Here is a 15,377-nt window from a genome sequence, read left to right on the forward strand (position 1 = left end):
CACAACTATGATCACAATCACAAAATGGACCTACACTGCAGTTTTTGGACAGAGACACTGTTTCCTCCACTGTAGAATATGAGTTTAAAGAAGAAAGAGTAACTACATTTCAGGCACTTGACTTAACTATTACATGGATTGTTATATAATTTCATTCAGACATTCATATTTCCACAGAGGATGATTTGTTATCATCATTTTATCTTGATTTCATTCTACACCATCATGCTATTTTCCAATTGTTAGCAAGCTAACACCCAAAACCAAGGTGCTGTCCGTGTCAATCAATTATACTTGCTATACATCAACATTAGCATGTTTACACTAGCATTTAGCTCAATGCACTAAATACAAAGCAGGCTATAGCCTCACAGAGCTGCTAGTGTGGATACATTGATAAAGTATGATATATTCCAATCAACATTTAGAAAGCTGTTGGGATTTGTTGTTTTTTGACAGCTAAACATCCAAAAACCACAAGAGCATTGTGGGATATCTTCCAGGTAACCTCATCTGCAGAGACATCACCAAAAGAGATTTAAAAAAAAAAAGATTTAGCTGCTTTCTTTGTACCTGCTTTACAACAACATTAGCATGTTAGCATATTTAAACTAGCATGTATCTCAATGCACTAAATACTAATAATACAAATGATAGCCTCCCAGAGCTGCGAGTTTGGAGACATTTATGAAGTACAGTACATTTTAATAAAGCTATCATATTTAATTGACCATGTAGATTCATTGTCGACCTTATAGATACACAAAAAAGTTATTATCACAACCTTTATTACTCATTTTTTACTACTGTCAAGTGACCAAAAGTTCATACTTAAGTCATGTTAACACAACTAAACCATTTCCAGCAACTGAGTAAACTCCATTCATTAACTAAGGCCACAGCATCTGGCTGAAAGCTCTGCAATCCATGTAAGTGGACCTTGTCTTGAACATTTGTGTCAAACTCCATATTTAATATTTCATTGCAAATTCTCTGTAATCAATAACTTTTCTGAGGCTTGTGACTCTCATAAATCAAAAGACCACTGTAAGCATCTCCATGTCTCACTTGTTTTGGTGACTTTTTGCCTGCAGTCTGGTCCACAGCTAATGAAACACATGATCATTTTGGCTGAGGTCAGCTGACAGGGGTCAGGAGACTGACTTGGCTCATCAAGATAGATGAACTTTTCTGGCTCTTTTAGGATTACTGACCTGCAGAGTCAGAAACTTGGAGTGACTGTGTGTAAAAAAGAGCTCCAGTTTCTATTCTGGTCAGTCGATTTTGATTTGAACACACTCATACCCTCTTTGAGTCAGCACCTTAACCCTGTGGCCATTGTTTCCTTTCAGTGGTGAGCTGCAGTACAGATCTAAAACAATTAATAATGTGCCTCTGAAAAATATTCTGCTGCAGCTTAAATTAGATGGACTAAACTATGAGAACATGTCTTACACATATTACATGGCAGCACTTCATCTTTAATACTTGCGCTGTAGTTATTACCTAACTATTTGGTCACATGTTCCCTTACTTGTTCACTAATTCCTTGTTTAAATCCTGACACGTTGACTTTTTGTGTTTCCCCTTTCATTTGTATTAGTGTTTAATATTTACTTAATGGGTTTATTGTCCATTGATGGTGTGAAAAGGAACAAGTTAATGAAACTGAAAGACTGGCTTTATCTTTGTTAACTTTTAGTTTTTTTATTGCATGTAACAAAGTTGTGTCTGTTCGTAGTCTTCATTCAATCGGGGTAGGTGGGGTCGCTGACAGGGGTGAGCACAGAGAGGTTGTTGATAGTGATCACTTACACAATGATTTTCTATTCAGTGGGACGCATCAGAAAACAGGCCGTCAGAGATCAAACACAGAGCACAGAAAGCTGATTAGCATGTGGTTTAGACTTGAGACAGAGGGCGAGACGCATGGGGAGACAGAGAAAATGGGAGTTAAGTCACGGGAAGCAACACGTCACAGTCAACTCAATAAACCCCTCCGCATTCCCTCACCACCTCCACACCCTCGGCCTCTGTGTATGCGCTTCTGTGTACCAGTGGAAGTGTGTGCGTGCGTTTGTGTCTGTCCACCCATATATCTTGCATCATGTGACTTGACACGAGCAGTCATGCACACAGTGTGAAAAGCCCCCGCTATATATAGTAGGACAGTGTTGGGTTTCTCGGCAAAGCATTGTAGGAGTCTCTTCATCTTTGTCCAGTAATAAAGTGCAAGTCATTTACTTGTAATGTTTCTATCCAGTAAAGGTGTTTGGAGTCAACCGGGGCTCCGGCTTATTTTTCGTCATGTGTTGACTGAGAGCCTGTATGATAGTAAACTTCTAAGACTCTGTAAGACCATTTTCCTTTGTAACGCCATGTTTGCCAATTTTCTGAATAAAGTCCTTGTGAAGACTTATATTGAGTCAGGAGATCAAACAGTTTGTTAATGGCTCTACACTGTATAATAACACCTCAGTAGTGGTATTATTAGATTCTGCACTAAAGGGCAATGCTTTTCTAATTTATAACCTCAGTGTTGAATTAATGAGTAAAACTTCCGTTTATGCTTTGAGCAGTTTTGAGTCAAAATTAAATCCATATTAGGATTTTTCTACCTGGCCACAAAATGTGGAAAACAGGCATTTTGTTCAACCTCTGAACATTAAAAAATTATAATAGTGTAACCTGTGAAGTTAATAAAACATATATGTATAATAACCCCTCACAGATTTCTAAACATAACAGGGTCTAATATACTTTTTATGTCTTATCTGTACAAAAAAAAAGATTCTCACCATATAGCCTTTTTCTTCCAATGCAAAAACATGACCTACCTTGTCATGATTTTAACCATCATGACCCGACCTAAACTTAAAGGGATTTAGGTATGGCACTCTAAAGAATTGTGGGTCAGCTCAGAGGAAAGGCTTAAATATTGTGACCAATAGTCCCTAGTAGTGGGTCAAGCTACAAATACACTACATTTCCCAGAATGCAACCAAAAGCATGTTTTTGTCAGGCTGGCCTGGGAAACACCCACATCCTTTAAAGTCCAGTCCCTAAAAAAGGAAACATGGTTTTGATGACATCATCATGGTCAAGTCCTCACTTAACAGACCTCCAGAGACTAGACATACAATTGTTTTCTAGGCTGATGACTCCTGGCTAGTATACAGGACTTACTTTGGTGAGTAAAATTGTTGGTTTCCCTTTTTTACCCAGAAGTCTATACACACTATAGCTTTGTCTCAATTCAGGGGCTGCATCCTTCAGAGGACACGATCTACATGGCCCATGAATGGGTCAGTCTTCATGGGCCGGGTAGACTGCAAAGGAAGAACTGAAATTAGATGATCTGCTCTACAGAGGATTTCCTTGATCAGCTTCACCAGCTCATCCTGCCCTTATTGCTTTTGCCTAGCAACAGAGCTGCAGTTGGACATGATGAGAAAGTTTTATTGCCCCTTAACCTTAACCCTTTTTTAACATGTGTACCTTTAGCTGGTGGGCTGTGTTTAAGCCTGAAACAAGTACATTTGACAATGTAAGCATTGGACTTCCTTTGAAAAACAGTTCGTCACCAAAGCACAACAAAACCTGGGATAGGTTGGGTCAGGAAGGATCCATCCGTTCTAGCCTTTTTTTCTAGGGATGGGAGGATACATTTGTCGGCCGCTTTTGAAGGACCCTTCGAAATGGGACAGTCTGGTGTGACGCAGTCAAATGCAGCCTCTGAAGGATGCAGCCCCTGAATTGACACACATGTAAACTAAACTAAACATTATTCCTGCTTAGTATTACCATACTAGCATTGTCACAATGAGCATGTCAGCAAACTTATGCTAGCATTTAGCTCTAACATTAGCAATAGCACAGCCTCCAAGTCGTCTTGTGATTGTATTTATTTGTTAGTGTTGGACAGATCCCAATTAGAGTATTTAGAAATCAGGAACTGTGCGGGAAACAGAATATATAGAATGAGAAAATGTTTAGCTCAGTGTCTTGCTGGATATCTATAATGGTATCTGTGTAAAAGAAGTCAGCCTAATATACTGTATATGACAGCGATCTTGTCCACATCACGAGGTGGTGTGAAAAGAAGCCATGGTGAAATATCACTGCAGGCAGACAGACTATATCAGCTTGCTTTGCCTAACCTCCTGGAACCACTGTGCCTTTTTGGAGATCAGCAGCGAGCTAAAGATTAACAGAATTTTCAGTACACATTACCAATGAAAACGAACACCATGTGAACCCGCCTGAGGATCGAAATGTGAGACTGTTTTCAGAGCTAATTTGTTTTCTACTTCATTTTATGGCCGTGCTTTGGTTCGGCCGATAGTAATTCAAGTCATTTAATTATCCAGACTCTTAGTTACATGCTAATTAGTTACATCTTAATGACATTTAATGGGTTTGGTACTGTTCATTGGTAATATGAGACCGAACCAGAAGTGAATGAAGCTGTTTTTAGAAGTTTGTCTATTTGAATCCACCTTTAACAGCTTTAAGGGTCAAAGGTCAAGAGTCCCCTTTGACCCCAGTGTCACCAAAATACCTCAGGGCAGATGAGCCTGGGCTTTTCAAGGATGTAGGAAACCATTGTGTTCCTGTTGGGGAGTAGTGTTGCATGTTTTCCAGGTCTATAAAAGTGAACGCAAATGGATAACAGAGACGTAATGAGCTGTGATCTCAGAAAGATGCTGTTTCTGCGAAGCTGTTAGACGTTTTCTAACGCTGGGGTTACTGCCAATGGAGGGAGAAAAAAAATCCACAATGAGACACAGTGTCTCCGAGCAGACGCAGTGGCCAAAATTTCAAAGGTCTGGCTCGTGAGTGAGGGTCCGCCCAGCTCCAGTGCAGGTTGCCTTGGGCTGGCAGGTTGTTCCACTGCAGTGTGTGTTTGTGAGAGAGGAGTTTTTCTCCAGAGTGGGCAGGGCCGCTGGTGCTGTAACATATGTAGGCTCCACAGGGGTCTGTGACGGACGCACACCGGCTATCCGGACAATGCATCCGTCATTAACCCCGGTGTCCTCGCGTCTCTGTCTTGCTGCATTTCAGTCGGCCTCCATCACGCCGCTCGCTGGATCTCCCACTCATCTCTCCTCCTCTCTTTGTTTGGCCCACGTTATCTTCATCCCCTGCTGTCCATCTCCCAGTCCTCCTCCCTGCATCTCTCTCCCTCTTTCTCTTTTCTCTCCCCCTGTGGCCTGCGTTTCATCTCCCCCAGTTTCACCCACTCTCTCTTACACCCCTTACGCCCCCTCCACCTCTTTCCTCCCTTTTCCTTCTCTGCCCTTCACCACAGTTCACCCCCACCACCACCGCCACCCCAGGATCCGCTTTCCACCACCTCCTCCTCCCCCACTCCCCAACTCCCTCTCAACCCTCCCCTCCTCCTCTTCTCTGTCCTTCGTTCAATCCCTCTCCCCCTCCTCCTCCTCCTTCTCCCTTTCTCTCCTGCCATCTTGCAGGCCAGTGGAGCCAGACTGCAGGCGTTCAGGGAGTCACTGGACCTGCTGGGCAGCGGGTGACACAGATTTCCGGTGTGTGTGTGTGTGTGTGTGTGTGTGTGTGTGTGTGTGTGTGCGTATGTGTGTGTGTGTGTGTGTGTGTGTGTGTGTGTGTGTGTGTGTGTGTGTGTGTGTGTGTGTGTGTGTGTGTGTGTGTGTGTGTGTGCATGCGTGACGAGAACAGGGAGGGGGATTAAGCTCCAAATCACTAGAAAGGCACAGAAGAGAGAGAGAAGGGGGCGGAGAAAAAAAAAGCTGCAGATCCAAGAATTTGAAATTCCCCCTTTGTCTAGGAGATGAAGAAACACTAGACTGTGGACTTTAACTAAAAGACTGTGTGTTTCTCATTCAGTGGGAGCGTTGTAATAGCATGATGTTGGAGCTCACTGCTTTTCTCCATGAGTTGGCAGGGTCCTGTGTTGGCTGGCGTGCTGTGCTTTCTCTCTGCCTCTCTCTCTCCCTGCCTGACAAACACGGACGCACACACGCACAACCCCCCACCCCCACAGATGCACACACACACGCACACATACACACACACACACAGAGCAGTCCCTCTGCGATCCCCCTGACTGAAGGCGCACAGGAAGTGCAGCCGTGGCCCAATTATAGCGTGACACCTCGGGCCGGCCGTTGCTATGGTTACGTCTTCCCTGCGGTCCCCTGGAGTGTGGCGCCGAGGAAGAAGGTCTTATCACATCAGCCATCGTTACGGCAACAAGCAAAAACCCACCCTGTAGCCTCAGTCCAGCTGGCTGTGTATTAGGCTTATAATGTGTGTGTATATGATCTATACTTGTGAATAAAAAGGGAAATTGTGTCAGTGTGTGAATACAGGAGAGAGTGTTTGTGATTATGTGTGCATGTCAGGTTAGGTGTGTTCCAGTGCATAGGCCGGACTTGCCAAGGCAGCCTGTACGTGTTTGTGTGTCTGTGGGGTTGTGATAAGGTTCTCAGCCACACCATTAGGTGACTCATAATCCACACCTCACGCACACACGCACGCAGAAACATGGCTGCAAACAGACACACACACACACACCAATTAAATACGAACACACACACACATATAGAATAAACCCAGCCTGTAGACAAGTGCACATGGCCAATTTCTTTTATTTCAAAAGGGCAAACAGAGCTATACAGTACAAGCTGCACATGAAATAATTTAGCCTAGGCTGAACTCATTCATTTCTTGCTGATGCAGTGACGTCAGAACAACAGAATCAAAACTCCCCATTAGAAACAAAACATTTGGCTCCTTTTTTTTTTTAAATGTCGAAACACAACACATCCAAACTGGAAAGGGATGTAAAAAAGACATAATGTTTTCCAGATATTTACAGGCTATTTACAGCATTTTTGTCATCATCTAAATATTGACACACATTGGTATCCTTCTTTCTCGCCTCTCCATTTCACTGATTGTCAAAAGGAAGGATGGGAACGAGTTTGGACATTCTTTAACAGAGCTGCTGCTCCTCACTAAACACAAGATGCAGAGATCTCTGAGACCTCACAGTCCGAGTGTGTTAACGTTGTGTCCCGTGTGTTATTATTCAAACGCAGCTCCTCAACAATCATCCAACCAGGATCCTCTGACAAATGCTGCCACCACAAGCGTTACTATCCATCCAAGGCTCCGTTGCTTCTCTCCTGTGAGAGACCCAAAGTAAAGTCGGACCCCCTGAGGTCAAACCCAGACACTCTGCTCTCAAACCCAGGGCCTCCCGGCTTCCTCTTCAGCTCCTCACACTTCCTGTATTTACAGATCTGGTGTCCCCTCTTGCGATTGCGGCAGCTGCTGCACTGGTCGCAGTTCGTCTGACGCCGACACGGTACGCACTCCCCGCACCTCTTCCTCTTCCTCCTGCTTCCACTGCCTGCGCCCAGGGAGCCCGGAGAGTAGCCCTCGGCCACCAGCCCCTCGATGCCCTCAGTTCCCATGGCGGCACTTCTCCAGTGGCCTCCCCCCATCTGGAAGCCTGCCAGGGGAAACAGAGCAGGGCTGAAGGGGAACCAGGCACCCAGGAAGGGCTGGAAGTCAGTGCCACATCCAGAGGAGTCCTCTTCCTCCTCCTCGGGCCCAGACCCACTTCCTTCCCCATCTCCCTTTCCCCCCTTTGCCTCTGCAGCCTCCCTTTTCACTGGCTGGCTGCTCTGTGCACCCAGGTTGGCCTGCTCCGTGGTGGCGGGTGTCAGAGCCAGGAGCCCGGCGCGCATCAGCAGCTCAGCGGCATGGGCCAGGTGGAGCCCGCTGGGTGACTCCCACATGTCGGGCCAGGAGGGGGTGCGGCGAGGCTTGGTGTGTGCGGGCTGGGCGGCCCGCTGCTGGGCTGGGGAGGGCTGGATCAGGCCTTTGACGTCCATGGCCTGGGAAGGGGTGGAGATGTAATGGGAGAGGCTGTAGGGGTGGTTGGAGCGCTTTAGGCTGGGTCTCAGTGGCTCATTGGGGATTTTAGCGCTGCTGTGGGCTTGAACTGGGGAGGAAGGGCCGGCGATGTCTACGGCAGTGGACATAGCAGTGGCTGTGTGGGGGGGTGTTTGTCCTTCTGTGTGTGTGTGTGTGTGGGAGAAGAGGTGAGGGAGAAGGGGATTGACGCCGCTGCGGGTTTGACAACCGTCCTTGCTGTTACTTCAGCCAAAATGGCAAGCCTTGGCCTGTGTCCCTATTCCCATTCTCTGCTGCAGCCTCAGAGTCCTGGAGAGCTAGAAACGAACAGGGGATGAAGAGACGAGGGTTAAGAATAGAAATGTTGTTAAGACAAATACAGAAAGAGAGGAAACCTAGGAGATAAGAGTGGGATATGTTTCTAAGCCACAGCCACAACACACAGTGACAGAGCAGAGAATCTGAGCTTTAAAACCAAAAACAACAAATATGTAAATAATGTGTAAATAAAAGAGCTTTAACAGAGAGGAACTAAGGCATCTATCACACAGTGCATGCCCTGCCGCTGATTTCCGCATACAGGAGGCAGTAGACTATCCCTTTAAGAATTTCACGGTATATCAATGCAATCAATAACAGAGCGACAACAATATGCAAAGATATGCGCATATGCGCAGGTCAAATGTGGAGCGCGCTTTTCAAATACATTTTGACGACTGCTGTTATGTGTGCCAGCCAAAGCTTTAGCTCCACAGAGCAACTCTACATCGAGGAGCGTAAAAAAACAGGCTGTCTTTTGTCTGGTATCGACGACGAGGAGCGAGGTGCGCAACGATGCGGTGGCTGTGGATAAAAAAAGAGAGCAGGCTATATTCCGTGTCCACGTTTAGAGAAAAAACTGTTCCGCCGATTAACCGCGGGACATGATTGTTGTCAGGGGACATGTGTGTAAACCTATCGATGGATCGATGGTGGAAACAGCGATCGATCATTTCGCCGTGGTTCAGGTTACCTAAGAAGACGGTGCTCGACCGACGCCACGGAGAGCTGACCACAGTCCGAGTGGTCGCTGCGACACGGCAGCTGCGCGCAGGAAAAAGGCGACACCGCGAAAAACACGGCGAAAATCTACCGGAAGTGTGGGCGAAACGTCTCAGGCTTACCTTGTAAACACGGTCCAAACTCCCCTGTCACAGATATGATGAAGTCATGAACTAATGGCGTGCTGATTGTAGTGTATATGGACGGCGGAGCTGCCGATTCCTCCTCCACCTCTCCGTCCCGGAGGGTCTGCAAACACTCTGCACGGAATTTGGGGGCGTCGCTCAAAATGCGAAGTGGACTCTGCAGCCGAGACCGTGGTCAGAGCGACCCCAGCACAGAGAGAGGGAGAGAGAGAGGGAGAGAGAGAGAGAGAGGCTGCTGTCACACAACACTGAACCATCACAGTGTCACTAATACACGTCAGCACACACACAGCACTGGACCATCACTACACACACAACACTGGACCATCACAGTGTCACTAATACACGTCAGCACACACACAGCACTGGACCATCACTACACACCAGCACACACACAGCACTGGACCATCACAGTGTCATTACACACAACACTAATACACACCAGCACACACACAGCACTGGACCATCATTACACACCACCACACACACAGCACTGGACCATCACAGTGTCATTACACACCACATTAATACACACCAGCACACACACAGCACTGGACCATCATTAAACACTACATTAATACACACCAGCACACACACAACACTGGACCATCACAGTGTCATTACACACAACACTTATACATGTCAGCACACACAACACGGAACCATCACAGTGTTGTTACACACTACTTTAATACACATCAGCAAACAAGCAACACTGGACCATCATTACACACTACACTAATACATGTCAGCACACACAACACTGGACCATCACAGTGTCATTACACACTACACATCAGCAGACACAAAACACTGAACCATCATTACACACTACATTAATACACATCAGCAAACACAAAACTGAACCATCACAGTGTCGTTACACACTGCACTAGTACACACCAGCTCACACACAACACTGAACCATCACAGTGTCGTTACACACTAAACTAATACACACCAGCACACACACAAAACTGAACCATCACAGTGTCGTTACACACTGCACTAGTACACACCAGCTCACACACAACACTGAACCATCACAGTGTCGTTACACACTACACTAATACACACCAGTACACAAACATTGTGTTAGTGAACATGGGCGTCAGGTGGGAATTATTGCTGTGATAAATAATCAGATATCATACATGTTTATCAACATGTCAAAGGGCTCATGATAAATAATAATATATAAAAAAATGAACGAATCATAAAATCAATTAATAATCGATTGTTTACCTCCACGATGAAGACTAATCAGTTGATACACTTATTATAGTGTTATATATAGTGTTACAGCTATGTATATTAGGCCTCATATCACTAAACAGATTGTTAGGTCTTTGTCAGTTTCCCCTGTTCTGCATTGACTCCTGTATACTTGACTTGTGTGTTAACGAAATGGGATCCAGCCTGTGTAGAGCTCAGGTTGTTATATATGCTTACTTTTATCTGTTAAATATAATTAACTTGATTCAAATATATAAGCTTGTCTGCCTGGTATAAAGTAGCAAATTGGTGATAACAGGGTTTAGACTATATTAAAAGGGAAGATGCTTTATTTATCTGTCAGCTTTGTTATAGAATTCTACAGCCACAAAAAGTAGGACAAATACAAAAGTAGGTTAACTGTTAAGATAAAGAGATGTGAAATAAACATGACTTTATTTGTTTTGTAAACACTGAATGATTGACCAGTTGTATCCACACCGGAAGTGTGTGTCTCCCAGCATGCATCTGTACATAACACTTATGTATTTACAGTTATTCAGTGAATATGTGGCCTTCACTGTCACACACAGTCCATGATATGAAGTCACTTTAAAAACGATTAACCAATAAAATATAAGAGGATCATTTAACTGATAATTATTAAATGCAAATAGATGGTCAGCCTCAGTTATCAGTCAGAGGACAATAGCATGTTGCGTGTTGGTGATTCGCCTCCACGCGGGATGTGTTTTTGAAGCACGTGCGTCGTGAGCACAGTCCACGCAGTAGAGGCAGCGCGCGCCGTGGGGCCGCCATACTGAGGTGACTCCTCACGCGGGGACGCTGAGTCCACTCCACCTCTTGTGAGAGTCCTGCATGCATCTGGCACGAGGCCAGATACCTCGTGCGTGTCCGTGCGTGCGCGAGCGTGTCACTGTGGGAGCAGGGGGCCCACCGCCGTGCACTCGCGTACCACTCCGCTGTCTGGCCCGGACCAATCCGTGCGAACACAGCGCTTCCTAGCGGTCACCGCGCACACTGCCGCGTCTTAAAATGGCCACTTGGTGCTGGTGGTGGACACTGCAGCAAGGCAGCCCCCTCACCCCCTCACCCCCCCACCCTCACCCCCACCCCTCCTCACTCACTCACTCACACACACACACACACTGCAGTCCCCACACGGCCCTGTTTACTTATTATCCCCGTCTGTTAATCCGCAAACACTCGGCCCTGCCTCTCTGCTGAGAAGTGAGGTGGATAAACTAATCACATTCCATCCTGTGGTTAAAGAAACAAACAAACAAAACAATAAAAGTGGAGTTTGGCTCCAAACAACTCCTACAAATAAATTAATCAGCAGGGAGGTATACAAATCACATTGCTCAACAAGTTTTATTCACAAAATACAGGACAACAAGTCAGACACACCGCAGCCAGTAAAAAATTAATCTCATGAAAAAGCAAAATATATCCTTCATAAAGCAGAGGTTTACACTTTACAGATTAAATACAACAGCTCCCCCAGAAAGCGCTTACAGTCAATAGTGTTTCAACAGTTCCCAAGACTGATTATATGATCATTTCTTACAAACTAAACTTCTGCCTCCTCTGACAAGAGCAGAGCAAACAGAAACTTACTCGTTTCCTGTATAATGTGCAAAAATCAAGTAACATTCACATTAGTTATGCGTGTTCAGACTCTGGGCTGTAGATTATAAGGCCTGTGACGAATTCCAATGAAACACTGGATTGACTGAGGCTACGCGCTGCCAGCTCATTACGTTTCAACCACCTGCTCCACACCTAGAGAGGAGGAAGGGGGTACAGGTGACACCAGACGGGAGGAGATGATGCCCACACGGCGAAATATTTCACTTCTACCGTGTGTGGTGAGAATTTTGACCCAAATTCAGAACGTTAAATCCATAAAAATACAACTGCGCAGGCAAAACACCTTCATGTTTGACTGTTGATTGTCAAAGTCCCTTCCTTATCTCTACTCAAATGACCTTTGGTTTTAAATGTCATCCAATGCAGGAACAGGTGGAATAACAGAAATTAAAACATTTTATTTGTATCCTTTGTTTTGAGTGTCACACTTTATTAGCATTTATCTGTGTGACAGCGTTAAAGATGATCGTAAACAAGTGGACAAACTGAGAGGGGGAGAAGTCGAGGCAAGATGGAGTTCTGTGATTGGTTGACTTAAGTATCCTTCTTTTTGATGATGAGGGGCCCGACGTTGTCCCCGGTCTCCTCGTTGTGTTTGGTGTGGGCTCCATCGCAGTAAGGGAACTGCAAGAAGAAAACACACAGCGTTTAAATGAAAACAAAATCTTATCAACTTTTGGTCGTTTATACTTCACGATATGAGACACAGGATTTAATCTCTCATGTCAGATCGGTGGGAAAGTGTTTCCACAACATAAAGATGCTTTTAAGGGGACAAGTTGGCTCGGTTCCCCACATACAGTTAATGTAACTAAGAAGTTTTATCTTCATGATCATGATAAAATGAAATAAGGAAGTGGATCCACTCAACTGCCCTGATGTCCAGTGGTTAGAAATAATCAAAGCCTTACTCTTTACATAGGTCAACTTTCCTAGTTCTTTAATCATTCTGTCCAAGTGGCAAACTGCAGATCTTGTTTATGCAAAGGGGTTCTCTTCTTCCTGAGGACTTCAAGTTCAGCTGTACATGCTGGGATATCACTGACTGTGACATGTGAAGGTCTGACCCCAGGAACAGTAGTACGACTTCAAAAAAGGACATTTAAAAAGGAATTTCTGACCACTAACAAGTTGATTTGTTTGCTAAGAAAGTCCAACAACACAAACAAGCTGCCGAGGCCTGACCTTCTTTGACTTCCAGCAGCGGCAGTACACAGCCTTGGTGCCGATGTCCTCCATGTCGAAGCTGTGGACTACTTTGGGACTGTCTTTGCTGATGCACGTGTTCACCTGGCCCTTTTTACAGTTCCGTCCACTCAGGTAGTGGCTGACTAGGAAGCCTCCGACAGCTGCGACCACTGCGACCGGCACGGCCACCACAAAATGCTCTGCAGAGACAGACAGACAGTCATGGTAAGCATAGAAATACAGAAACGTCAACAAAAAAAAAAACAGCCCACATCTCTTAGTTAAGACATTAAATCTGGTGATTACTGGTGAACACCAACATATGTATGAGGGTACAAAAAAATAAGAGACAGCTCTTGGTAGAAGGCAACGGAATTTAATCGCACCATGTACGACCGACTCAAAAATGACCAGAGTTTAAACAAAACCTCCATGACACCTGTCACCAACAACTGAGCAGTCAACGTAAAGACAGTATTTATGACCGGCCTGTTTTATTAGACTGCACTGGATTGTAGCAGTGAAGCCAACAGATGAGGGTTTATGGTACATAACTACACCAGGTACAAAATGATTGTAGAGTTGTTAAACGGTTGCTTTTGCACGTTTCTGCTGGTCAAGGGTCTTCAAAGTGTGAAAAGCCTGGAAATAATATTTTCAGTTCTGGGTTTGTAACCTCGTGGTTGAACGTACTTCTGCTAAATGATAATTAATGTGTGATGTCTAACAGTTGTGACTTGTAAAGAGTGAGCTTGAAGACCCTGGACCCAAAATAAACCACACTTCCTGTAGTTCTGCATCATGGAAGGGATGATAATGAGGTAGAAGGACTCCTCATGAACAGGGGCCTGTCTGTTTGGATACAGAGGAAACTTTCCATTCTTGCCAGGCGCTGTGAAATTGCGGGTTTTAGCGAAGCAATGAGGAGGATAATCCAAACCTACTGAGCATCACATGACGCAGAGTCGCAGGACAAGAAGAACATGGGCCCTGCGGGCGATCAGGGTCAGCTAGTTCAGCTATCAGCTGCTCCATCAGAGCGGCGTGACACACACACTCCAACACACACACTCCTCGGGGTGGGGGGATCGCCTCCGAGTATGGCCCGAGCTGAGGGGCCAAGAACCGTCTGAGTGACCGTCTCGAGTTGGAAACACAACCTGTGGCTGACAGGCAGTCAGCCAACTAAAAGCCTCATGAGCAGCCAAGGAACAGGTTCTGAATACAATGTATTCCCTATATTTTAAACATGTACAGTATACCTCCAAAGAGCGGTCTCCCTAAAAGCGTGCTGTGTAACTGCGTCTTTCTTGCGTAGAATTAAGCTCACATACATGTTTAGTTTATGTCCAGCGGTCATTTAATGCTAGCATGCTATCAGCTAGCTGAGATACTTTACCTTTGGACAGCCTGAAACCCGAGCTGGGTAGCGCGGGCATCTGAGGCACGGCTAACTGCGGCATGGCGGGGAGACTGCTCATGTTTTCCCGGGATGACGGTCTGTTCGCAGACTGGGCTCCAGCACAAGGTCAACTGACGTCGTCTTATGTGAACTCCGCTTCAGGTTAGACCTGCTACGTCACCTCGCAGCGTCTGCGGCGGCAGCCAATGAGAGGCCGAGGAGGTTCTGCGACGGCAAGAGGATTCACCAGAACCTGCGATGGACTTCCGGCTTCGTTTCGGTGCTGTTAGAAGACGGAACTGCGAAAAAGCTCAACTTTCTTCACCTTGATATAAATCATGCAACGGGTTTAAAGAGGACCTCTGTGAGGACCTCCTGTCCATATGGAGCCGTATAAACTAAGTAATGACTCACAACGATCACTTATTTACCCAAATAGTGACTTAGTATTTTAAAACAATGACTTAGTACTTCTTAACACTAATTTAGTATCTCATAATAATGACTTGATGTCTCAAAATAACGACTTACTATTTCATAGTTTTGATTCAGGATTCTTTTTTTTCCTTTCACTTTCAGAAATGAGCTTCCATACAGAATAATGTAATATCAAGCTCCACTTTACTGCCATTTTTCCAGAGCCTTCATCTACACTTCACTTTCCATCAAAGGATTAACCTCGCTCACTTAGTAGCTACTGACCAGGATTGTAACAACAGCTTTATGAGTGAGTGAATTATCCCTTTAAAAGACAACTTGTAAGCTGAAACTAGACAAAAGATTCCGCTGGCAGAGAATCTTAA

General features: G+C 45.2%; 2 protein-coding genes across 2 annotated transcripts; both read right to left on the reverse strand.

The window, feature by feature from the left end:
* Nucleotides 1-6,614: 6,614 nt before the first annotated feature.
* On the reverse strand, nt 6,615-9,327 carry cxxc5b (CXXC finger protein 5b). Its single transcript, XM_035161962.2, has 2 exons — nt 9,072-9,327; nt 6,615-8,225 (listed from the first exon to the last, which is right to left on the reverse strand). Exon 2 carries the CDS (start codon nt 8,034-8,036, stop codon nt 7,143-7,145), a length of 894 nt encoding a protein of 297 aa, XP_035017853.1. The 5' UTR covers nt 8,037-8,225; nt 9,072-9,327; the 3' UTR covers nt 6,615-7,142.
* A 2,359-nt stretch (nt 9,328-11,686) lies between these two features.
* zgc:110843 (uncharacterized protein LOC541492 homolog) lies at nt 11,687-14,764 on the reverse strand. The gene is made up of 3 exons (XM_035162102.2): nt 14,572-14,764; nt 13,170-13,372; nt 11,687-12,608 (listed from the first exon to the last, which is right to left on the reverse strand). Exons 1-3 carry the CDS (start codon nt 14,651-14,653, stop codon nt 12,519-12,521), a joined length of 375 nt encoding a protein of 124 aa, XP_035017993.1. The 5' UTR covers nt 14,654-14,764; the 3' UTR covers nt 11,687-12,518.
* Nucleotides 14,765-15,377: the final 613 nt, after the last annotated feature.

This window comes from Hippoglossus stenolepis, chromosome 7 (genome assembly GCF_022539355.2).
Source record: "Hippoglossus stenolepis isolate QCI-W04-F060 chromosome 7, HSTE1.2, whole genome shotgun sequence".
NCBI classification, from domain to species: domain Eukaryota; kingdom Metazoa; phylum Chordata; class Actinopteri; order Pleuronectiformes; family Pleuronectidae; genus Hippoglossus; species Hippoglossus stenolepis.